Source organism: Mytilus californianus, unplaced genomic scaffold (assembly GCF_021869535.1).
Source record: "Mytilus californianus isolate M0D057914Y unplaced genomic scaffold, xbMytCali1.0.p SCAF_3, whole genome shotgun sequence".
Classification (NCBI taxonomy): Eukaryota; Metazoa; Mollusca; class Bivalvia; order Mytilida; family Mytilidae; genus Mytilus; species Mytilus californianus.
In genome coordinates, this window is record NW_026262679.1 from 18,748,754 (window position 1) to 18,774,497 (window position 25,744).

Consider the following 25,744-nt stretch of genomic DNA (forward strand, 5'->3'; position numbering starts at 1 on the left):
GTAGCGTCACTTTTACAGTTCTTGAGTTATATCTCTTTATAACATTATATGCAAGCGGGGGCATCATCTGTGTCCCATGGACACATTCCCCATTTATTTTTTGTCAAATAATGCAAAAAAGGATAACAAGAAATGACAAAAATACAGCACAATACAACAGACCACATCAACAATAAACATTGGCATCCTCCGAAAAAACACCATACATATATAAATAAACACATTCAATAACGAACAACACATGAATTTTCTAAACCACTTTTTGTAGAAATACTAATGTTTTTATGGCATATTTTCACTGAATTGCTGTATATTTACTAGGAGCCCAATGCACAGCCATGATTCATTAACTAACACTACTAACATCAGTCGTCATAGTACACAGGACTATAGGTAAGTACTTTGTTGTTGTCTTTGGTCATTGTTGTGTTGTCTGTGTTCATACACTGAGTAGGGAGCCACAAGTCATTGACCAGAGTTTTGTAATTTCAGTCATAGTAGAAAGTATTATAGTGGGGACTTTATTATGGTTAATAGTGTATTGTCTTCTGAGACTGCAGGGTCCTAGACTTGGTAGTGAGTCCACTTATTGAACAGAACTACTGATATCAGTTATAGTACAAAGGATACATGCATCAGTTTTCATGTCAAGTATACTGGGTTATAGGCAAGTATTTTGTTGTTGTGTCTGTGTGACCTCAGACATGCTATAGTTCATAGGGTTAAAGTTGAGTATTTTGTTGTTGTTGTGTCTGTGTGACTTCAGACATGCTATAGTTCATAGGATTAAAGTTGAGTATTTTGTTGTTGTTGTGTCTGTGTGACCTCAGACATGCTATAGTTCATAGGGTTAAAGTTAAGTATTTTGTTGTTGTTTTGTCTGTGTGACCTTAGACATGCTATAGTTCAATGCTGGATTAAAGGTAATACTTTTGTTGTTGTGTGGTCTGTGTTACCTAAGACAGCCAGTAATATGACATCAGAAGGAATAATACTTGGATAAGAATAGAGAAATTTGAATGTACTAAGCTCTTATTTATTTGCTTAGGGACTTAAATCTTAACTCAGCTATTTTTATGCAAATTTAATGTCAACTTTTATGTATTAAAAGGTTTTGGGTTTATGATTGTGTACTAACATTGTAAATAATTTGATATACCCTCAGCTTCGGCACTACCAGTATCTATTTTCCTGTAATTATGTTGATAGATGTTTATTTCCAATAACAGGTTATTTCATGTAAATCGTTCCACAATTATCCATGTTAATTATCACTTTAAGATAATTATAATGTTAAAGTAGACATCTATATCAACTTTTGGAAATGTTTAGTGGAAATATTTGGGGGTTCAAATCAAATGATGCTGTAACAAGGTAAGCCAATAGAAATAGTACATCATGTTAGGGTTTTAACAGCTAAATTATGAAGACATAAAATTGCATCACAATGACATCTTGTTTTGCAGTGGATTTTTTTTAACATGGCTGCAATACATGCAGCAGAGTGTGTTATAATTATGACAAATAAAGTAAAGATTGATTGATAAGTAATTTGCACCACCTGGGCACAAAAAAGCCCCTATATCAAAGCAAGAGCTGATTCAAATATTTTTAAGGGTTAACTGCATTCAAAATTAAAACAGACTATATTGTGTTAAGGATTAGTCGTTCTGAACATACTTAACAATAATAAGGTGAGACACTGAGTCTCATTAGAACTTCTAGTTTCATGTTGTCACCACTAGAAATAAGAATACCATGAAATTAAACATGTATGATAATTGATTTCAATAAGCATAAAATTTAAGAAAAGAAGCCGTCTAGAAATTAAGTATGTATTGAATTAACTGTATTAAATTGTATTTTTATGAACTACAAGTGTCATAATTGTTTTATATCTGTAGCCTTCCCAGCTCAATACAGAATGCCATCACAGCCTTTTAAAGTTGATAAGAGTTAATTACCATGGCCAAGCTACATCAAATAAGGTCAACATTTATCTGATCTCTTATGAGGATTGGCTCTGACAACTTCATTGGTAGCTTCCAAACATATAACCTGTACAGTTTGAATGATAAAAAGATTCTTAAAACAAAATATCAGCAAATGATACGGTGCTCTTTTTAATTGTCACTGCTAGTGGAGACCATAAATCTAACCCAACAAGACCCTCATTGTGAATAAGACTCATATTGTCACTAATAACTGAGTGATACATTACTATATTCAGAGTCTTATAATCCAAACATAGCACTCATCATAATGCCTTAATAAGGACCAAATAATGTGAGTGGGGGATACCGCTATTAATAACAGTACAAGGACTAAATAAAAAATTACATTTTTATTTCATCAGTTTATTAGCTATTGTTGAACAGTGGAAAACCGCATGTTATGTTTGTTTCCACAACATTTAATTAATTATCCACAACAATAACCTGCCATTTCACAAGTGGACAGTCCATATAGGTCTATATATAGTTGATTAAAAATATTGATTGAGAAGGACAGAGGCATATCCTTCACAACCACTTAAATATTGAAATGACAGATGTCTAATCATTAATAAACATTGTGTAATTATAATACACAGAATTATGTATGTATAATGTCTGAAAAGTTAAGTCGTGGTATTAGAGAATATATATTATATAACATAGGGGGTTAGGGAAGGACTTATAGGAACTTGAGGAATTAGAGAGGTAATGGGTCTAGGAACATCAATTAAAACATGAATGAATTTATTCATCATAGGGGGTGGGGAGGGGTTCATAAGGACAGAAGGGTAAGTCACAGGGTATGTATTACATGTATCATGTCTGAGAACTCAAGTTGAGTTACTTGTGCATTATTAACCTGCCAATAAGACAATTGTGACAATCAATAGTTGTGTCAATCATTATAAGCTGATCTGAGATAATTTCTGGTTGTTTGTTTTTATTTTTTGCTTTCAAGTGTTGATTATCTCTGGCTTTCCAAACCTATGGTTATGATTTTACCTGATATAGGTTATTCCAGACACATGCTTTGTACATTGAAATCATTATTTGGTTTAAAGGTAATCAGATAGTCAAAATCACATACCAAGGTGCATGGTTCAAATACATTCATGAGTTCTTGGTGACAATCTCAAATTTTGTCATCAAATGGGGTCTAGTTTTCTTCTGAACTGTGAAACCTCTTATGTTCAAAGTTATTTTAAAGTTATTTTTCTTATATTATCCATGTAAGCCAATTTTGAGCAATGATTCATTATAGATATTTAACAAAATTATCAATATATTTACAAAAATTGAAATATAATAACATGACTAATGTAAACAATTGTTTTTTGCGTGTTTTTTTTTTGGGAAATTTAATACCTAATTGCAAAGTAAAACTATATTTTATTATCATATTTTTTAAATGTCAATATTTGATACAAGCTATTTCAAAAGGTTTTTTTTCTAGATGATATTTAGATATTTGAAATGTGCAAACAATGTAAGATTAGATACATCAACATCTGTTGTTGTTCCTTTTATGATTAGTGATACCTTTGTGAGATATATTTGAAGTATATTGATCTGATAACTTCTACACACCTGTGTTGTAATGGATTTCATTGATCTTTAAATAACAATATAAAACATGGTTGAAAACATTTGAAATATAATTCTTTTTGTATCTAAAAGATTTGTAAAAAAATCTGCATTTGAAATAAAAGTGGAGCAAAATTTAAATTATTGATATTTTAACATGAAAACATTGGGTTGGTCTTTAAAATAAATAGACTTATTTAGTACTTTTAAGTAATATTAGATAGGGTTTTGTGTCCAACATTTATGTGTTACATACTGAAGGGAAACTATTGTTTGAGTAGCCTGTGTCAGAACCATATCTTATTCATACATCTTCTACAGTTTTGAAGGTAGAAAGTCTTAGGCTTTTCATTTTGCAAATGTTTTAACAAGTACTAGTGGTGTGCATTTTATCAGGGTTTTGTTATCACAATCTGTTCACAAAATAATTGTGTTTTCTCTTGTACATCCACATGACTGTGTTTTCCCTTGTACATCCACATGACTGTGTTTTCCCTTGTACATCCACATGATTGTGTGTTGTTCTTATACATCCACATGATTATGTTTTCCCTTGTACATCCACATGATTGTGTTTTCTACTTGTACATCCGCATGACTGTTTTCCCTTGTACATTCACATGATTATGTTTTGTTCTTGTACATTCACATGATTATGTTTTCCCTTGTACATCCACATGACTGTGTTTTCCCATGTACATAACTATGTTTTGTTCTTGTACATCCACACGATTGTGCTTTCTCTCGTACAGCCACGTGATTGTCCTTTCTCTCGTACATCCATGCGATGGTGCTTTCTCTTGTACATCCACACGATTGTTCTTTCTCTCGTACATCCACATGATTGTGATTTCTCTCGTACATCCACACGATTGTGCTTTTTCTTGTACATCCTCACGATTGTGCTTTCTCTTGTACATCCAACCAATTGTGCTTATTCTCATACATCCAGGCTATTGTCCTTTCTCTCGTACATCCATGCTATTGTGCTTTCTCTTGTACATCCACACGATGGTGCTTTCTCTCGTGCATCCACACAATGGTGCTTTTTCTGGTACATCCACACGATTGTGCTTTCTCTTGTACATCCACACGATTGTGCTTTCTCTTGTACATCCACATGAGTGTGCTCTCTCTTGTACATCCACACAATTGTACTTTCTCTTTTACATCCACATGGTTGTGCTTTCTCTTGTACTTCCACAGGATTGTGCTTTCTCTTGTACATCCACATGATTGTGCTTTCTCTGGTACATCCACATGATTGTACTTTCTCTTGTACATCCACACGATTGTGCTTTCTCTTGTACATCCACAGGATTGCTTTCTCTTGTACATCCACAGGATTGTACTTTCTCTTGTACATCCACAGGATTGTACTTTCTCTTGTACATCCACAGGATTGTGCTTTCTCTTGTACATCTTCAGGATTGTGCTTTCTCTTGTACATCCACAGGATTGTACTTTCTCTTGTACATCCACACAATTGTACTTTCTCTTGTACACCCACAGGATTGTGCTTTCTCTTGTACATCCACACGATTGTACTTTCTCTTGTACATCCACAGGATTGTGCTTTCTCTTGAACATCCACACAATTGTGCTTTCTCTTGTACATCCACATGATTGCGTTTTGTTGAAATATATATTAAGTATAAAGGTGTCAGATATGATTACTATTTCCTTTCTGAATTACGTTGTTTGACACTGTCCACCTACAACCAAACATACTAATAATTACCTTTCTTCAGCCTTTGATTGAAGTAGCCTTATAAGGTTTATTCTACATGGACTGTGATACCATATCATTGTATATCAATTCTGTGTGTGAGGATAACATTTCTTATTTATGGAGAAAACAATTACATAAATCGTAAGTGGTTAAGTAATTGACTTTAAGTATTGTTAGTTCTGGTGAGCAGGGAATTACATGGTAGTTAGTCCAGGATAAATGTAGATAATTCTTCATGTGTTCATTTTAAGACATGTTGTTAGAAATAAAACACCTCTAGTGATAAGAATCGTAGACTCTGTTATTGGAACTCTTGCTTATTGTATGTTTACAATTTTTTTTCTATTGGTTAACACAACATTAATTGTACTTAATTTCTGGTTTCTGGTTATGTAATTGAATGTGAAAATTTGAAGATCTGTAGTCACTTATTCCTCAGGAATCAAGCTGTGATAGTGTAATGTTTTCGTCCTGTCCAACATAACTTTGTTGTCACTATCGGTAGCATATTCTTTTTGGTTAAATCATCTTCAAATTTGAAAGAAGGTTACTATTCAAAACCATTGAGAAGATTGATTATGAAATGCAACTGAAATGAGCGAACCATTTTGTCAAGATAAACAACACAGCCTCCTGCATTCAGGGCGAACATTATACCACCAGATCACAGAGAAGTTGGCTACACAAAGAGACCAGAATTCCATTACTTTGACATTTTAGAAAATCATAAATGCTTAGCATCCATTGAATTGGAAAAACTATTAGACGAATATTTTATGTCCAGAAGATTAGCCAGATTGATATTTTTTTTCCAAAAAGAGGGCATAATGTTGGAAAGTGTTCTATGTCTTTACAGTAATTTATGTACTGGTAAATGAATAAAAATACTTAAGTTTTAAGGTATTTCCTGTTGAATTGGTTGTTTTGCAAAGCATTTGAACTTTGGTGGATAGTTGTCTCATTGGCAATCATACCACATCTTATTTTTATACGCCCATTTACGGAACGTACATGTGTATAATGGTATACTGTTGTCCGTCATCAACATATCGGACAATAACTTAAAAATGCTTTAACCAATTTGCATGAAACTTTAGTGAATTGTTTATATCTATTGACGTGAGCTCCCTTTTGTTTTTGATAAATTTTAGATTTAACGTTTCCGAGTTATGGGGTTTTATTCTTTAAAAAAGGGGGATTTTCCAGTTTTCGGACAATAACTCAAACATGCTTTCAGCAGTTTTCATGAAACTTTGGTGAATTGTTTATATCTTTTGACGTAAGTTCCTTTTTGATTTTTATAAATTCTAGATTTTACGTTTCGGAGTTATGGGATTTTATTCATAAAAAAGGAGTGATTTTCCAGTTTTCGGCAATATCTTTAAAGTGCTTTGAGCAGTTTTCTTGAAACTTTGGTGACTGGTTTATATCTTTTAAGATAACCTCCCTTTAGTTTTTCATTACGTTTTGATATGACATTGAGAAGTTATTGAACTTTATTCTTTGAAAAAGCGACAGGCGTATCATGCGCTCATGGCGCAGCTGTTTATCATACTTGTATGTTAGGCATAATTTTAAGACTTTTTACCTCAACTCTAAAAAGTTATATTTCACAACGTGTATAAATTAACTTTAACTGATGATCTATTGTTACCATGGTTATATTTTATCTGTATTATGTGTACATAAAAAATGATTTAACATTTAAATTCATCATTAGCATTAATTTTTATTAGAAGTGAAATTAACTTCTGTGTTAATATGATATAGATAAGTAATCCTAATACATTTAAAATTGATTGAAGTATTCAACTGTAGAACATTTACTTTAATGTTTGTTTGGGTTTATCATTGGGTTATCCTGGTAGGAGTTATAATTCTAGAAGATATAATGAGGAGTAGTTGAATGTTCATCCCATTGGATCATTGTCACAAAGGGAGGATAAATGAATAAATCAATTGATTATTTTTATATTTAAATACTGAATTGGAATAATTGCTATTATCAAGCCTCTTACCTCAAATAGAAAAAAAACAAATATAATAAATCAAGAAAAACCTAAAATGAATGAAGAAAAATTACCAATAATTATCTAACTGGTAAAAATATGCTATTGATGGTCTTTTCGTCCCATTCACCTTCAAACATAATTCTGTGACTGTTCAATTTTGAAATTCAATGAAAATAAAAGAAAAGATGTGTCCTGTTTAGAACTTTTGTAATCCTTAAAGGATATTATTGATACACCATTGGTGTTATGGTGTCCCACCACCACAGGGTGTGTCACATATACGGTTGAATGTTTGCAAGTTCATGGTCACACACATATTTCGACTTTACATACACACATATATGTACACAATGTCATGTCTGATTCAGAAATTTTGAAATGCCTTGAATGATACTAATGAAGTTTGATAATTTTTTTCCAAAAAGAGGGCATAATGTTGGAAAGTGTTTCTGCAAGGTCAAAATGAATTCTTTGAATAATAAGATGGAACAAAAGGAGCATAAATGTATGTGAGCTTTGTAGGCATTTAAGAGTATTTAGTTACATGTTTTACAAACAATTGTTCTGTCTTCAGAAGACCCTTGATCTAAAAGAGCCTCAATCTCAATTCCTTCTAGGTTGTTTTCCTACGTAAATATTCAGTATGCCTTCAGGAAATAAAAATACCAGATGGTGACCAGACTAAATTCCATCTTACAGTGTACCTTAGAATAAATTGAGGATTGACAGTATATATGATAAGGAGATGTGGTATGATTGCCAGTGAGATATCTATCCAACAGAGTCCAAATGAAGTGGATTAAAGCAACTATAGGTCACCGTACGGCCTTAAATAATGAACAAAACTTACACATACCGTAAAGTCAGCTATGAAAGGTCTGAGACATGAAAAAATGTGAAATAATTCAAACAAAAAAAAACAACCATGTCTTGGTTTAAATTAAGGCTTTATTGAGTATTTGGAGAAAGTTTCTTTGTGTGCAATTTTGAATGCTTGTTTAAAAATCAGGTGGTTCGAGAATAAAATTCAGTTAGAGTAATTAGGTAATCTAAGGAATTCCATTTGATTTTGAAAAAATCCATTATTTATTTGTTTGATAGAAAGTGAACAATTAGTGTAAATCCCAGAGTAAATTCATTGTTGTTATTTATGGAATCGATGTGATCAATGATTTGTCATTGATGTAGAAAAGCATTTAATTTCAGCATATTGGATGAAGGTATTATACTAAACAATGGGTCCCTTTAATGACTGTGTTTTACTAAAACTTGATTAAAGAAGACCATTTCTTCAGTTCTAATAGAAGTCAAATGATATCAAGTGTCCAGTAAATATTTGTATACAATCTGTGTAAATAAGCTTGAATTATCAGGTTACTGCTGTGATTACACTTATGTTTTACTCATTAGTGTTTTTATTACCGTAAGATAAATGATAAAAGTTATGATCTGCCTGATTTACTATTACATCAAATTTTTCTGAGTTATGATTTGTAAACAATGAATATTACAGATAGAAAAACAATATTGGTGTATTGATGAGTTATAAAATAGGTAGAAAATGTTGAATATTTCCATTGTTATAGGTAGCCATTCATAATATTTAGAACTGTTAGTCTGAAGATACTAGGGATTCATGTATTAACATTGATATTCATTTTCAAGGATTCTGGAATACTTCATTTCATGGGCTTAACTATTTATGATTTAATTCAAACAGATCTATTGGCAATCTTAAATTGAGGAAAAGTACAGTTCTCTGTCTAATTTTTGGGGTAAAAATTGTGGGCTTGATAGCTATATTTTCCAGGCATTATCTCTACCTTTGAAAGCACAAACAACACAGTTCAGTTAGGTCAACTTTTTTTAGGTTGCGGTTGCACTTTGTAAATACAGCTGTTTCACAAGCCACGCCTCTTTTGGGGAGATATATAATATTAATAGATATTTTAATTTGTTTATGTACTGGTTCCCAGATATGATCTCTATGTTTCATCTCATAGAGAAATAACTTGGGAAAGTTACCAGTATAAAAACATAAGGTACCGGTGAAAAATGAATTCTGAGGCAGACCAAAAATAAAGGTAGGGGTAGTACAGAATTTTAGTATAAGTTTAAACTCTTACAAGTTCCGGCATATAAATGTTGAAAATATGCCGCACAGCCCTATGTTTTGACCTTTGAATAGAAAAGTAGTGCATATCAACTTTCCATTCTAGGATATAATTTTTTATGAAACTTCATTATAATCATAGTAAAAGTTGCCTATCTTTAGCCGCAAAGGGAGTTCCTATGGGAAATTGCATTGTCTGAATTTACAGAAGTGCAACCTTTAGGTCCTGTCAATGTCCAGTTCAAACAATAATTAATGGTATATACTCAGATATTCAAGTTACAAAATGACAAATGTGTATGTGCTTAACATCTATCTTGCATGGTATATGAATTTATCTGATCTAAAACTTAAGTTCAACTACAATAGCAATGTATGGACAATGGAAAATAAACTCCAATTCAAAATAGTGCCGTCCATTGCTATATAAAATGCAATGTTTGATTTTAAGTTCACATTGCGAAATGAAAACAATCTTTACACTCAGTGATCACAATCACTTTTATTAGTACTGTTAACTGTCTTTATTTCTATAAACAATTGTCTGTTTTAGTCCAGTTAACAATTTCTGTATATTTAAAGTCTGTAAACTGTTTTCTATCTACTTTTAGTCCTGTTAACAGTACAAGATCATCAACCAACATCAGCCGAGGGAGTACACAAGAAGTCAGTGATGGACAGGACTTGTATGAAACACAAATGAATCCTGATTATTCCTCACCAGCAAGGTCTAAATGGATAGATGCAGTGAACCGTGTCCGAGAAAAACTTCAAGAGGTAAGTCTTTGACTTGTATTAAACAAAGACACCTGATAATTCCTTATAATGCCATAGACAAATTATACCAAATTGTGTGCTGGAGTAAAAAAATTGTTTTCTTCATAATAAAATGTCAAAGCAGCAATATTCATCTTCTTGATATGAGACCCAATGGAATTGAAGAAAAAAATTCACGATATGAGACCCAATGGAATTGGGGAAAAAAATCACACTTTATATATGCTTGATAATATAATATGGTATACAACTTCTGACAGTCATCTAAATTGTTTTCATTGACTGATATCAGCATGATCAGTCATTGTGATTAGGTTAATGCTTTCTGTGTTATACTGAAAATGTCTAAAAATTCATATTGGTTTGTTTTTCATAGTCTCGTATGACTTCAAATGGTTAAACCTGCTTAGTCTTTGGTATTTGAAAGCTCAATATTACTAAAGACTTCGTTATGACATGATTTGTATGCCCTTTAAACAACAGTAGAGGGGATTATGTTTTCTAGTCTTTGTCAATCTGTCTGTCTGTCCAGTATCAGATTGATGTTGGTAAATATAGTTTTCCGTGAAGCCGTGGTCATATCAATTTAGTGCAAATGTGAACTTTCAAAAATATATGTGAAATAAGTGTTTAAACTGAATTTGAAATTTGATAATGTGCAGGGTTCATCTTACCTTGACCTCATTTTCAGATTTCATTTGTCAACATGAAGTTTTTATGCCCCTGATGTAGCAGAGGGGGCATTAAGTTTTACCCTTGTCTGTCTGTATGTCCCAAAATTGGTTTCCGTTCTCTAACTTTAGTTTGCCTCAACCAAATGTTATGAAACTTATACACAATGCTAATTACCACAAAACACAGATCAAGTTTGAATTTGGGTAGCTTCACTGTTACCATTCTAGAGTTATGCCCCTTTACAAATGGAAAAATATGCTGAATTTTTCGTTTCTGTTCTCTAGCTTTAGATTGCCTCAAACAAATGTTATGAAACTTATGTGCAATGTTTATTAATACAAAACACAGATCAGTTTTGAATTTTGGTGGCCTCACTTTTACTGTTCTAGAGCTATGCCCTTAACAAATGGAAAAATTGCTGAATTTTTGTTTTTGTTCTCGTAACCTAAAAAGTAAAATCAAAAAAATACTGAACTCCGAGGAAAATTCATAAAGGAAAGTCCCCAATCAAATGGCAAAATCAAAAAAACAAACACATCAAACGAATGGATAACAACTGTCATATTCCTGACTTGGTACAGGCATTTTCTTATGTTTGCCTCAACCAAATGTTATGGAACTTATACACAATGCTTATTACCACAAAACTCAGATCAAGTACAAATTTGGGTAGTGTCACTTTAACTGTTCTTGAGTTCTGTCCCTTTATAACATTATATGCAAGCAGGGGCATCCAGTGTTCTCCCCAGATATTTCATTTAGCATCCTGGTAAACAGGGGAAATTGAAATACCATCTTGTTTCTAAAAAATATAGCATCACATCCATAACATAATCTATAAGAAAACCACTTCAGATAGCATCACATTTAAGATTATAGCATCACATTACCATGATACTAAAAGGCCCTGGGGAGAACACTGGGCATCATCTGTGTCCCATGGACACATTCCCCATTTATTGTGGTTAGGTCTGCTTCTCAGATACTGTAAGCATAAGTTAATTATATTTGGTGTATGGAATATTTGTATGGTGTGCATGTCTGTGTGCCAGATTTCATCCTACCTTGACCTCATATACATAGTTCATTGATAATGCTAACTATAGTGATACTTGTAGTAAACCTTTATCTTAAAGACTTCCAACAGTAATTCAATCATGATCAGTAAAGTAGCCAACACATTTCAGTGTCTGCTCTTGTCCATACATAAAAATACAGAACCTTGGTTAGGAACAGATGCAGAGTTAAATATGTGTATGACAAAACTACTGAAATTAAATAAAACAATGCCATCTTTCCCCCAAGAGCTATCAAGCTCTTTGATTTAATTTCAGACATTAAATACAGCACTACCTGAATTCATTTGATCATCACTTTATAAAATCTATAAATCCAAGTGTATTTTATTATAAGTTATGATAACAGATGTTGTAACAGTATTGATATATGGTTGTTCTATCTGTTGTGACATCTGCAGTTGTAATCTCACATTAATTACTTTATATATTCAAGTTATATACATGTACCTTTGTTATATGAGTTTATACCTATTCTGAGACATTGTGAGACCAAGAGATGGACATGGACTATTAATCAGAGGGTTGTTTCTCCAGCTAATGTAAAATAAAAAGCAATAGACAATATTTTTTATTTTTTAAGTGATTCTGAAGTTTGACATTTTTAGAGAAGGTCCATTAGGTTTCACAATTAAAAAGTGGTTCATATGTTTTAACATTTTGATAGTAATTCTGAAGTTCAGTAGTTGTTGAATGGTTCTAAAGATAAACTTTCTGTTAGGTGATGAGAAATTTTAAAGCAGTCATGTGATTGGTTATCGAGATTGATATTTTGAGATGGGTCTTTAGGTTAAAATACTGTATCATACATGTTAAGTATGTAGAAAATTAATGGTTTGAATTCAGTCAGTGTGCAGAGTATATAATCAAAAGTCTCAAATTATGTTTTGTAAAATTGTGTCATTTGCTATTGCAATTTAACTATACATGTAGTTTATTATAAGCCATATTCAATTATATTTTTGTTTCAACATACAAACCAAAATATTCTTGTTTATTAACCATGTGATATTTTCATGCCTAGTTTGTTGCAGCGTGGAGGAAATTATTGCCATTCTTACTATAAATTAACTACAAAGACTTTATTAGAATATGAGTATAAGTATAGGCTGGTTAACTCTGATTTATTAATGACTGGATTAAACAATATTAACTCTTTGCAGTTTTCCTAAAATTAGAAAAATGTCAGATGTTTGACAATGGAAGATTTGTAATAAACCATTTCAACCTCAAGTCTCCTTAGTAGCTCATCACATGTCAGTGTCACAAAGTCAATCTCAAGTCATCAGATATAAGAAATAATACATAGAGTTATTAGCCTGATTGATTTCTCAGTCACAAACTGTGTTTTGTCATTTGTCTACCTTCAGAGTCAACAGAAAATCTATTAAGAGACAATTAGATTCCGTCTTTTTTTCATTCAAATTATTTTGATCATCTCCAAGTTCCGTGGGAAAGATTTAGTATAATTTTATTTTGGCTCTTTGTAAGCAGTGTTTATGTGTCTGTTCAACCTTGGAAGTCAGTAGAAGGCTGTTGGGTGCCTAATTTATAGATAGGTTAATAAAGTCTCAGTAATAGAACTGAAGCACATTTTTTTCTATCTAAGATGTTTTGAATTTATTTTAATACGCATGTACTGATGTAGTCTATATTGTTAGAAATAAGTACAAGTAAAGTGCAGCTTACTCTCCAGGATTGAATTTGCCCTAAAAAAATGTGGCTGGTTTTTTGTCTTGCCTGCAACAAAAGTCACAGATGGCGAAACATAGGTGTTGCTTTTCCAACCATGGCTTCTCCGTTGTAGGCGTCAACAATTGTTATGTTTTCTACTTGAGTTAAGTTTTTAGGAACTACTCAGTTTGTCGACTATTTCGAGGCCCTGTCCATAAGTTCATGGTCCAGCGACTTTGAATTAATTAGAAATGTTGCTGTCCATCAGATTTTTTTTCTCTCGAATTTTATGCCGACATGCCAGACATATCTCTGTGTCAACAGTTTATTTGTTGGAATATTGTTAGTCAGCTCATACTGTATATTGAAATACTGCAGATATAAACAGAATGAAGACATGAGATATAGACTATATAGTTGTTAAGCATTGGAGAAGTAACTATTGTGTGAACAATTACCAAATTTCCTATCTACATGATTTATGCAAAAACTGTAGTGAGAGCATGATACCATGAATTTCACTTAAATCAGTGGTGAATATTAGACATTAGAATCATGAATCTAACTTGAGACCAGCAGTTAATAGAAAAAAATAAAATATAGAGTCTTAATAAAGATCAATCGAATATAGAAAAATTGAGACCTTAGTAAGGATATGAAACAAGATCCAGTCATTCCATTAAAAAGTAGAAATGAGGAATAATCATCCCATGGTCACTTAAAACCAAGAACAAGCTAAAGAAACAAGAACCAGTCATTCCATTAAAAACCAGAAACCAGGAATAAACATCCCATGGTCACATAAAACCAGGAACAAGCTAAAGAAACTAGAAACAGTCATTCCATTAAAAATTAGAAACCAGGAATAATCATCCCATGGTCACATAAAACAAGGAATGCTTAGGAAACTAGAAACAGTCTTCCAATTGAAAACCAGAAACCAGGAATAATCATCCTGTGGTCACATTAACCAAGGAATAAGCTAAGGAAACTAGAACCAGTCGTCCAATGAAAAACCAGAAACCAGGTATAATCATCCCATTGTCACTTGAACCAGGAACAAGCTAAAGAAACTAGAAACAGTCATTCCATTAAAAACTAGAAACCAGGAATAAACATCCTGTGGTCACATTAACCAAGGAATAAGCTAAGGAAAATAGAAACAGTCGTCCAATTAAAAACCAGAAACCAGGAATAATCATCCCAGAGTCACATAAAACAATGAATAAGCTATGGACACCAGAAACAGTCACTCCATTAAAAACCAGAAACAGGAATAATCATCCCATGGTCACATTAACCAAGGAATAATCTAAGGAAAATAGAAACAGTCGTCCAATTGAACAGAAATGATGACAAGCATTAACATGACTTCATCAATGTTTTGACATTTATGGTCCATTTAAGATTATTGCTATGAAATTGAGCATTGTCATCTGAAACAATAATTTGGATAATTATTTATAACGAATTTGAATTATCGTTGTTAATAAGTTGATTTCAATATTTGATAATAGGAGATTATAAAAAACATGGTTATATCTGAAATAGATGAATAAGATCAGTAGGGAAAAAGACCTTTATAATTTTCTTTGTCATGATGTAGTGAAGATAAATATCCCTTTGATTAACAAGCATTAAAAGTTTTGAACTTAATGACAGTATTTCATTAAAGAAGGGAGCTGTAATTAGCAGTATTTAAGTTTTATGTTTTCAGATAAAAATCAAGAGTAAGAGAGAACTTTGTTGATTTAATACATATTTCCTGAAGAAAAGAATAAGAAATTATGAGGCATTTAGCTATTATATTCATATAATATCAACATGATCTAGAAGTTAGCACTTAATAAAGTCAGATAATTGGGGAGGATTACGGGAAAAAACCATATATATATAGACACAGTATAGTCATACAGAAAAATACAACCAGTATCCTAGAAAGCTCGAAAGAATTAGTATAAAAATGAGGAGATGTGGTATAATTGCAAATTAGACAGCTAACAATCAAAGACCAAATCACAAAGATTTAAACGACATGGCATTCAATGATGAGCAAAACCCACACCATAAAGGAAGTTTCAATATGCCCATGATAACAAAATGGGAAACAATTCAAAAGAGAAAGCCAATAGCCTGATTTAAGCTAATAACATTAAATAAAAAACAAAAATGGCAGACAGAAATATAAGAATAAGAATATTTTAATTGTTCCAGTTAAGGGCCCTTGGTGGGCAGCATGACATACATACAAAACAATACACTATGATTGAAAAAAATATGTGTATCACTATGAAAGTATATGAAAAATAAGGAGATGTGGTATTATTGCCAATGCGACCGCTATCAACCAGAGACCAAAAGACAAGAATATCTCCTAGAACTGCAATATGCTTTTCTGTTGATGAGAAGATCATTGTTGTCTGTATATTTGCTTGAATTAGAATTCTTTTAAGTTGCATCAGTAATTATCCCCTAAATATCCTTCAATTAATACTCTGGATTTCTATGATATTTACAAATGGGTATTGCACAACTGACATTTTGAAAATCAGAATGACAAGTCTCAATGGGAAATAGACCTTGATATAAAGATTATTATTATTAATTTTTCCCTATTGAGTGGTGCCACCTGTTGCACATGATTCATACATGTATAGATCAATATCGTTGTACTGATATATGTTCGAATAGATGACTAGGCTGGTTTAACGGATTTCTTATTTGGACTTTTTAGGGATAAAATCACAGTGGATTTTTATGTAGAATTTCTTATGTGTACAAAGTACATCTTGGATTGCTACAGTTTGATGAGTATAAGATTTTGTCATTTCAGTCAAAGTTATATAACTGTTAAGAAAGCACAAAACAGGTTTTATATAAAAGTTTAAGGAGAGTTGTGTTCATTTTAGAGTATGCTATAATATGTATAAGTTTATCAGATTAATAGTTACATGTGTCTTGATAATAATTTAATTTAATCCAAAAATATTAGACATTGTCAATGGAAATTTGAAGTGTTGATGGGTTGCTGGTTCATTTACATATACCCAGATATTTTCCATAGATATAGGAAGATGTGGTATGAGTGCCAATGAGACAACTCTCCATCCAAGTTACAATTTATAAAAGTAAACCATTATAGGTCAAGGTACGGCCTTCAACACGGAGCATTGGCTCACACCGAACAGCAAGCTATAAAGGGCCCCAAAAAATTACTAGTGTAAAACCATTCAAACGGAAAAACCAACGGTCTAATCTATATCCCTGCTTTTAAAGGTCCACATAAAAACCATTTCAAGCATTTTAGCTGGTCTTGTCTGTCTGTCTGTAATACCTGTGATAGTTCCATCTGTCTTTAATACCTGTGATAGTTCCGTCTGTCTGTAAGGTAATACCTGTGATAATTCCTGTCTTAGCCATCAAACCAATCATTATTCTATATATAAACTCTGGAACTACCTCTGATCTTCCTGCTGCCAATCCTGTCGATAGTCTGTGGTTTTCTCCTGGCACTCCGGCTTCCTCAACCAATAAAAACACCAACAATCAATCGATCAATCCTGTTTCCAAAATATTTGTTATCAGATTTGTTTACAAAGTTGGAAGTTTAAATCATTTTAAAATTGTCTATTTTACCTTTCCCTATGTTTTGTCTACACCAGTTTGTTTGCCATTGTTAGTAAAACATTTTTCCATAATTTTTTAGTTTCACCCTAATTCCCCATGATTTATTAAAGCATCACAACATGAATTCATTTAAGGTCAAAGGAAATATGTGATTGTTTTGCAAACTTCATTTGGTCAACCTGTACAAAACTCAATTCAGTCCTGAAGTAAAGTTCTTAACCTCATATTTGCAAACTTCATTTGATCAACCTGCACAAAGCTGAGGTCAGTCCTGAAGTAAAGTTCTTAACCTCAGATTTGCAAACTTCATTTGATCAACCTGCACAAAGCTGAGGTCAGTCCTGAAGTAAAGTTCTTAACCTCAGATTTACATATTGTCTTGAACTCCTTAACACAGAAAACAAGCTGGACAAATAATAACCGTAAAAAGACTGATTTTTATGTAGTATTAAATATATCCTTGCAATACAGGTCACCTATAAACAGAATTTTTCAAATCAAATAAAGAGATAAAGACATTATTTCCTACCGGAATCATATTCTCTTTAGCAGGAAATTATACTGCAATTTGATTTCCCGTGTGTAAGAGATAAACTCATAATAATACTAATAGTATTCTATTTTGTTAACAAATAAAAAGTCATCAACAGTTCTTTTAGTTGAAGGCATTAATATTTTTCTTATTACATGTATTAATCGTGCTAATATTTATAACTTTTCTTGCTAGTGCAGGTTCAACTATTGGCTTTAAAGTAGGGATAGGGGGAAAGCCAGGGCCAAAATTAAAAACAATAGAATTTTTAGTTATTTCCAAAATGTAGCTTATATCATGTATTTTTTAAAGGTGGATGTTTCTCCTATATAGGATGGAGCTGTCAAATTCAGGAACTCACGAATCTTCTTATATAAAAATAAGGAGATGTGAAATGATTCCCAATGAGACAACTATCCATCAAAGTTCAAATGAAGTGTATGTAAGCAATTATAGACAACGGTACGGCCTTCAACAATGAGAAAACCCCATACCTTATAGTTGGCTATCAAAGGCCCTGACATGATGTCAGGATAGCCTTTGACATTTTTAACATATTTAAGGCTATTACAAAAGTAAATTGTTTCATGTTTAAGGCACTACAAATTAAATTTGATGGCAGATTGTGTTTTTTTTTCAAGGACTTATCAATTCAAGTTCATGCCTCAGTTTTGATTTTGTGTGTCATCAGGTTGTGTATCTTATTGATATTTACCCCACATCTCCTTTTAATGATAATGATAAGAAGAGAAGTACCTTTACCTATCCAAACTTTATTTCTGGGACACATTAGGTCTGCTGACTAAAAAAAAGACGTATTTAGATCTACTTCATAAATGACATTAAATATTCCATTTATAGTCTTTTTAACCAAAGTGTTTCATGTTAAATTCTAATTGCGAAAATAACATTTTGAAGCATATAAAAATAATGTACTATAAGATGCCAAATTGTTTCTAGATAATTCTATCCAGTAAATGTTAAAACATCTGTGCCATGTCATTAATTTTCCAAATTTATTTCAAGATTCTGCATAAGAAATAATAATATGTCAGTGACATCTTAGAGAAAGATCTAATTGATTAAAAAGCAGGACGGGCCTATTGTTGTATCACTTGTATTATCTTTAATTTACTCTCTTCAAGATGAGTGGATAAAATTAAGACTTTAAAGGGTTCATCCCTCAAATCCAGAATTGACATGTCCGCAGTCGCCATATCGAACTAAAAAGTACCTCAAAATTCTGTTGTTATAAGATATTCAAAACCTTAATCATACACGAAATGAAATAACCTTCTGTTTCAACTTTTATTTGTAGGACGTCTTTATTTTGCCAAAATTAGTCCTCAAAGTTTTGTGGAATTTTATTTTATTTTAAATTTATAAACTTTTACAAGCTTTATGGACTGTTTCTTCTTGTTATGCATTAGAAAGGTAGTAACAGTACTGTGGTTGGAAGAGTTGCCACTGTCTATTGGGATTTGACGGTCACAAACATCTGTTTTACTGTCTCCGATACACATTGCCAGTAAAACTGCATTTGCAACTATGTGGCAACTCTTCAACTACAGTACTGTTCCTTAAATAGAACAGAGTCATCCTGATTAATTAATTAAAAAATTTATTTACGCACAAAACTCATCAGAGTCCAAGGTAATTTACCTTTTGCCAAATGATCAAGAGAAAATGATGCAAGGTTAAGAGTTCATTTTGAAGGATAAGTAGTGTATTGAAATGAGGAGGTCAATGAGACAACTTACAATAAGAACCAAATAACAAAGATGTGAAAGTTATTCCTTTAGCATGCAGCTACATTGTATTAGGAAATTAGATGGATAAGAAAATCTGTTTTAATTTGGACTTTTGAAAAGACCTGTCCTGGATATTACACAATGATAATGAAGAAGTTTAGAATATATTATATTTTTTTTTTCATTGCTTGAATAATATAAATTTTAAAAGAATAGATTTTAATTAGTTATTCCAATATTTCTAAAAAAAAAATTCCAATTAGGATTAAAAGCCTGTTAAAATGTCAATAACCGATATTTGGATAAGCTGCAGCGTGCGTGTATTGGTGGTATATACAATAAACTATAGACAAGTTAAAGAGAAAATAACATAGTAATTATACCACTCTTATAACTACAAAATATATAATCAATGTTCCTAATACTATAAACTGTGGCATAAAATTAACACAACTCTCCATCATATATATCCAAGTCTTTAATTCTGACATATTTAATTGGTCTTATATGAAAATTCAGTCACTCAATCATCTACAGAATTCAGATATATTATTTCATCATTGACAATATATATATGTGTACAGGATCAATTTGAAATGACGGGGTAGAAAATAGAATCTGATATGGACACTGACAACTATAACAAAAGATGTCTTGAACATTTGCCGGAGATATTTAATGGTCAAATGTCACTTGAAATTAATATTGACAGAACACGTTATCGGATTTGAATAGGACACCATTTGATTTTGACAAAATGGGAAAATTCTTCAGCAAATTGTCTTTCTTGACAACTGTTAGTAATTACTGTGAAGAACCTAGCGAAGAAGTGATTGAGGAGCTAGTCTCCGATAACAAAGAAAACGAGAGGTGGGAATCTGATACCTCCTCGGCTTATGTTAAACCTTTGTGGACAACCGAATTATCTCTCCGTGAACAGCAGGAGGCTGTTTCAGAGGCTGAGGCCCAGGAAGCTCTTTCAGAAGCTGAGGCACAGGAAGTTGATAGTGACGATGATCTGGGATTAAGTTATTTATTCGGGGAGGATGATAATTTTCCTGAACTCGAGGAGGAATGTGATGTAGAAGTATCAGATATATCGCTAATTGAAGATGAAAATAGTGATGAATATTTAAAATCACAGGTAGTTGGAAGTTTTATTTTGATTAGTTATTGATAAGGTAGCAGTTTTCTTCTTTAGGACCACAATTACTAGCTTCAATTTGTTTGATTATGTAAGTAATAAGATGCATATTTTCATAAAATACCTTTTGAAAATTCCAAAATAGACTTATGTTTGTAATATTATGTCCAGTATTTTTTTTTTCTTCATATTATTTTTATGAAAGTCTTTGCACTAATTGTAGACTTAAGTGTTTTTCTGCTATGCGCTTTAAAAAAGTTTGATATATGAAATCTACAGTTATTGTTTACATGAATAGAATAAATGGCAAATAGATTAATATGTGCATTTTTCCATATTGATCCTGTTATTATCCTAAGATCTTGATATCTGCCCGAGGGTTTTTGTTTTCTAGCTTTATAATTACTTTACCCATTTACAACATTTCTGGTTTAGAGGAAACACCAGTTAATTGGAGATGCAAGTGCTTTGAAGAATACTATGGAATAAGCAATCTTACTATGATCTATGGTCACATATACGAGATATAAATTCCTTTTGATTCTGAGGCAACTACCTCTAAGGTCTGTAGTTCATGGTTACTTAATGTAGACCCCAATTTGTGCAGACAGAAAAGTGGTGATGCTTAATTAAATACTACACATTACTTGAATATATGGTCTCATATAATGAGAGGAAGATCTTTATTGTTTTTGAGGTCACTATTTCTAAAGGTCAAGGTCATAGTTACTTTAAAAAGCTTTCTGTAAGACAAATGGTTAATTTCTAAAATGGTAAGAGAAAAGAATCATACCTTAAAGCAAACAGAAAGCACTATTCTATCAGGTCACTCAAAGTTTGTCCACATTACATGGGGGGATGTCTCATTGGCAATCATACCACATCTTCTTATTTTTATATTGCTCATTAAAGGTTCTCAATTTGTATGTTAGTATATTTGGTAGTAACCATTACCAATACTGGCTTTAATACAATGGGGTGATGGTACCGTCGATTTATTGACTGTTTGCCAGAGCAGATTTAAAGCTTTCTACACCTGTTTATGTGCACACATGGTCTTCTATAGATGGTTCCAGTCTATTGTTGTGGACAAAAAGAATAAGGTAGAATCTTGTTATGTTCTACTGGTGGCAATATCAAAACACTTAGAGCATTTTTTTCTCACTTGTTTATCGACTATGTTTGATGATTGAAAGTTTTCAAACTTTAGCTGTGATGGTTCTTCAAAGATTGATGTCTTAACTAGGTAACCTAAATCCTTGACAGTTCATTCAAGCAAACTGTATCATAGTGTTTCAAGAAAGAATCTAGGACATGCATATATTTATACTTAAGTAAATTTGTTTTGTGGTTAGTAAACATTTATATTTGACTATAAGTTTCTTTTAGTATCTATTGTTTATATTGGCATAGATAATCAAAATTTCAACATTTAAAAAAAGAGGTTTTACTTGTATTTAAACCATAATATTGAAAATCCATTTGCAGTAAACAGTGTCATATCATTCTATTTATGAATTATAAATGGAAATCGATCCCTATAACAAAAGTGCTTTAGTCATTTTAGCCATTTCATCAGCACAAACTAGAGCATAGATATATCAAATACTCATTTATATTCTTAAAAAGGAAAGTCATTTGTCAAATAGGTATACTAGATTTGCTTAACATTTCTGTCCTCTTTTGTGCCAAGTATAGATAGAATTTGTTTTTTCTTTATTTTTATATTGAAACTCTTAGCAAGAAAATATTTTTGGTGACTATTGTAAATTTTGCACATACAGTACTTTTAAGGTAAAAAAAAGTGAGTTTTGAGTGATTATTAATGTTTTTAAATAAATGAAATAAAAAATTGTAGGATGAGTAAGCTAGAGTTGTTGGTCTTGTGAAATCTTCATTATTGTTGTTTACTTGTAGGCTTCAGTCTCCCAAGATTTACTTTCCTGTTTATATCTTCATATTTTGATAATGTTAAAGTGGTTTCAGAATAATAGAACTAAACACAACAGAAAATATAAATAAAAATAAAATGTAGAATTCCTAGTGATTTTCCAGAAATATAGAAATGAAAGATAGCTGAATTGAAGATAAAAGTCTATGATCCCATCAAATCATTGTAAAAAATCTTTTTTGCTTTGCAGCATAAGGGGGGAAATTGTATGTATTGGATTATGCAAGGACTTCCTGTATGATTATATGATAGACAAGTGAGAGCTCTGTGATAACTTTGAACGAATTGATGAGAATTTTTGTTCATTACTAAATTTTGATTAAAATTTAGTAAACATTTCACTTTGTTATTTTGATAGAAAATTATATTTTTCAAATTTGTATTAAACTTAGAAGCAATAATTGATAGAATGGAAGAATTTTGTAATTACTTTTTAAATTTACATTACCATTTCATTTTTAATTAACAAACAACATACTGAGTGGTAATTTGAGACACATTGTTTTACAGAAAATTCATCTGAATTTAATGATGTAACTACTAAAGCTTTGACCGTGAAAATGACTAATTGAAGAAAGGGTTTTTAACCGGATTTTCGAAGGAAAAAATCGGTTATTGATTTGGGGATGTACAGTGGGCGGGCAGCTGCCAAACAGTGTCCGTTCATTTACATGAAAACGCTTTGATGAAATTTTTTCAAATTTTGATATGTTGTTTCCTGTGACTAAAAAAAGGTAAAGTTCAATTTTCACGACTTTAGCTTTTCTCGTTCTTGAATTTTGGACCCTTTTAGAAACCAGAAATTTACTTCTTATGTGATTGAGTTATTTCCCTTTGAACAGAAATTAATAAGTTTATGTATAGCTGAGTTGTATAGATAGTCTATCAATGATTGTATCTGTTCAATAAGTTAGTCAGAAGTTGTCAAAATTTATAACTATTTTTTTTTAAGTAATGTGTGTTTTGAAGGTAGATGTCACAGTTGTTGTGTGGTTGAGTTATTTCCCTTTGAACAGAAATTGTTTCAATTAATAAGTATTTCATAAAAAATAGAAATTTGGGGTTCTTGTAACACAACACAATGTTATTTGGAACAACAATTTATTCAAGCCGGTCTGGACCAGTGTCCATAAAGGACGGTCTCTCTTTTAACAGTACAAGCAATAGTTTATATACAATTTCATTTGAATATAACAGTTTATCAAAATTTCTATTACTTTGACAATAATAGTTTTTATCCTAAAGATAAACAGATGAATATCTATCAAGCTGACTTTAATTGACATGTTTTGACCAAGCTGGAAATTGATAGTTGTAGAATACACGTATGTCCAGTCTTTTAACTAATTGTTATTACAACATGTCACCATCTGGTCTGCATGTAAACATGTTTTTAAAGTTATATGCAACGACGTGGTCAATTAAAACAACCTTTCCCAAGGTCATGATTTTCTTAATAGATATTCCCCTGTATTTATTTTATTCAATTTAATAAACATTTTGAGAATACATAATCATAAATATAAATATAAATATATATATATATATAAATATATATATATATTTTAAGCCCATCATATTGTCACATTCCTCCCTTTCTTAAGAAATATAATTTTATATTTTAGTTAAAATCGGTGACAATATGAATGCTTACAAATTCCACAAAAAAAAACAACATTAATAAACAAAATCATTTCAACAGTTCAACAACATCTAAATATCCAGCAATGCATAGTTCATACAATTCTTGTGTGAATAACTAAGTTGTAACAGTTCTATCACTACACTCTTCGTAATTCTAGAAAAAGGCGCAACCATCAACTGCGGACCGTCTTCATAACCCTGACTCCGATGGACTGCTCCTCCGATTGTCGTTGTCAACTCCAACAATCCGTTTGTTTGTCTGCCAATTCCCATCATTCAAAAGTACTGCAACTACTCCGACTGTCGTTGATAACTCCGATCTCCAAGTGCAACGTTAACTACTCCGACTGTCGTTGATAAATCCGACCTCCAAGTGCAACTACTCCGACTGTCGTTGATAACTCCGACCTCCAAGTGCAACTACTCCGACTGTCGTTGATAACTCCGACCTCAATGTGATCCACCATCTGTCTTTGATATTACTCCAAACTGACCTAGCTTACCTACCCTGTTGATTCAGGGTCCCTGACTAGGTTGCTCAGTTATCACTGGCTGGAACAATTCAGGCAAATCTACCTGTGATGTTGTAGAATGATTCCTTCTACCAATATAAAGTTATGTGATCGTATAGTTTTATTTACATCTAAACGTCTGCGTTGTGTCCAAAAATCAAAGCCAATATCCAGTGTTCTTGTCTAATCATCATTCTTGTGGCCAGTTAACTTGATTGCTACTACTCATTGTTTGACAAGTTGAGTACTGGATAATGGTTCTTAGTGGATGGTTCCAATGGGTGGTGCAGAAGCTATTTTAACATCTCTGGAGGCAGTACCATCGCCCTCAACATTAGTTGACACCACTTGATCGCCACCAAGGTATCTTGTGACTATTTGAACTCTTTAATTATTACTTCTCAATTGGCTAAAAACCTTAATTAATTTTTGACTATATTTTCAAAAAAAATATAACAATATGCCTATAACGATAGCAACAAAATAAATTAATGCATTTACTAAATTTGATAGTTCAAAGTCGTCCTCAATAAGTTCTTACTGCTTTAGTTTGGCAAATGGACTTATCAAAATGTTATTTAGTTAACTAGAATTGTAAAAACTCGAAAAAAAAATACGAAATGGTTTCTATATTAAAGTAAATTTTCTTTTACTTACTTATGTAATTAATTTTTTCTACTGTGTAAAATGTTATCCCCAAAAAAAAAAACCTTTTAATATATACTTCGCTCTAAAAGACACTGAAAAGGTTTTAAATAGGGTTGACATTCAACCAACACTTTCCTTCCTTTTTCATAAACAAAGCTGTGATTAAGAGATTACTGATATTAATACGAATCCGAAACAATCAAAAAAAATTTCAGTGGTTCATCTGAAGCGACAATTAGAATAGATATGATTAATTAAAACGAAAGTATATTATTTACAAAAATATTTCATATAC

At 31.8% G+C, this 25,744-nt stretch overlaps 1 protein-coding gene across 15 annotated transcripts in view; it reads left to right on the forward strand.

The window, feature by feature from the left end:
* Positions 1-25,744, forward strand: part of LOC127734058 (protein unc-13 homolog B-like) — a 166,763-nt gene that overhangs the window by 74,542 nt on the left and 66,477 nt on the right. For 11 of the 15 annotated variants that reach the window (XR_007997393.1, XR_007997394.1, XM_052243657.1 and 8 more), the window contains exons 9-10: positions 322-393; positions 10,050-10,215. Coding sequence is in view for 13 of the 15 variants with exons in the window: in XM_052243657.1 (XP_052099617.1) it covers positions 322-393; positions 10,050-10,215 (238 nt within the window). In the remaining 2 variants the exon portion in view is untranslated. Of the gene's footprint in view, positions 1-321; positions 394-10,049; positions 10,216-16,306; positions 16,452-19,775; positions 20,695-25,744 lie in introns of those variants that run through there. The other 4 variants (XM_052243667.1, XM_052243669.1, XM_052243668.1 and 1 more) reach the window with 3 other exon arrangements.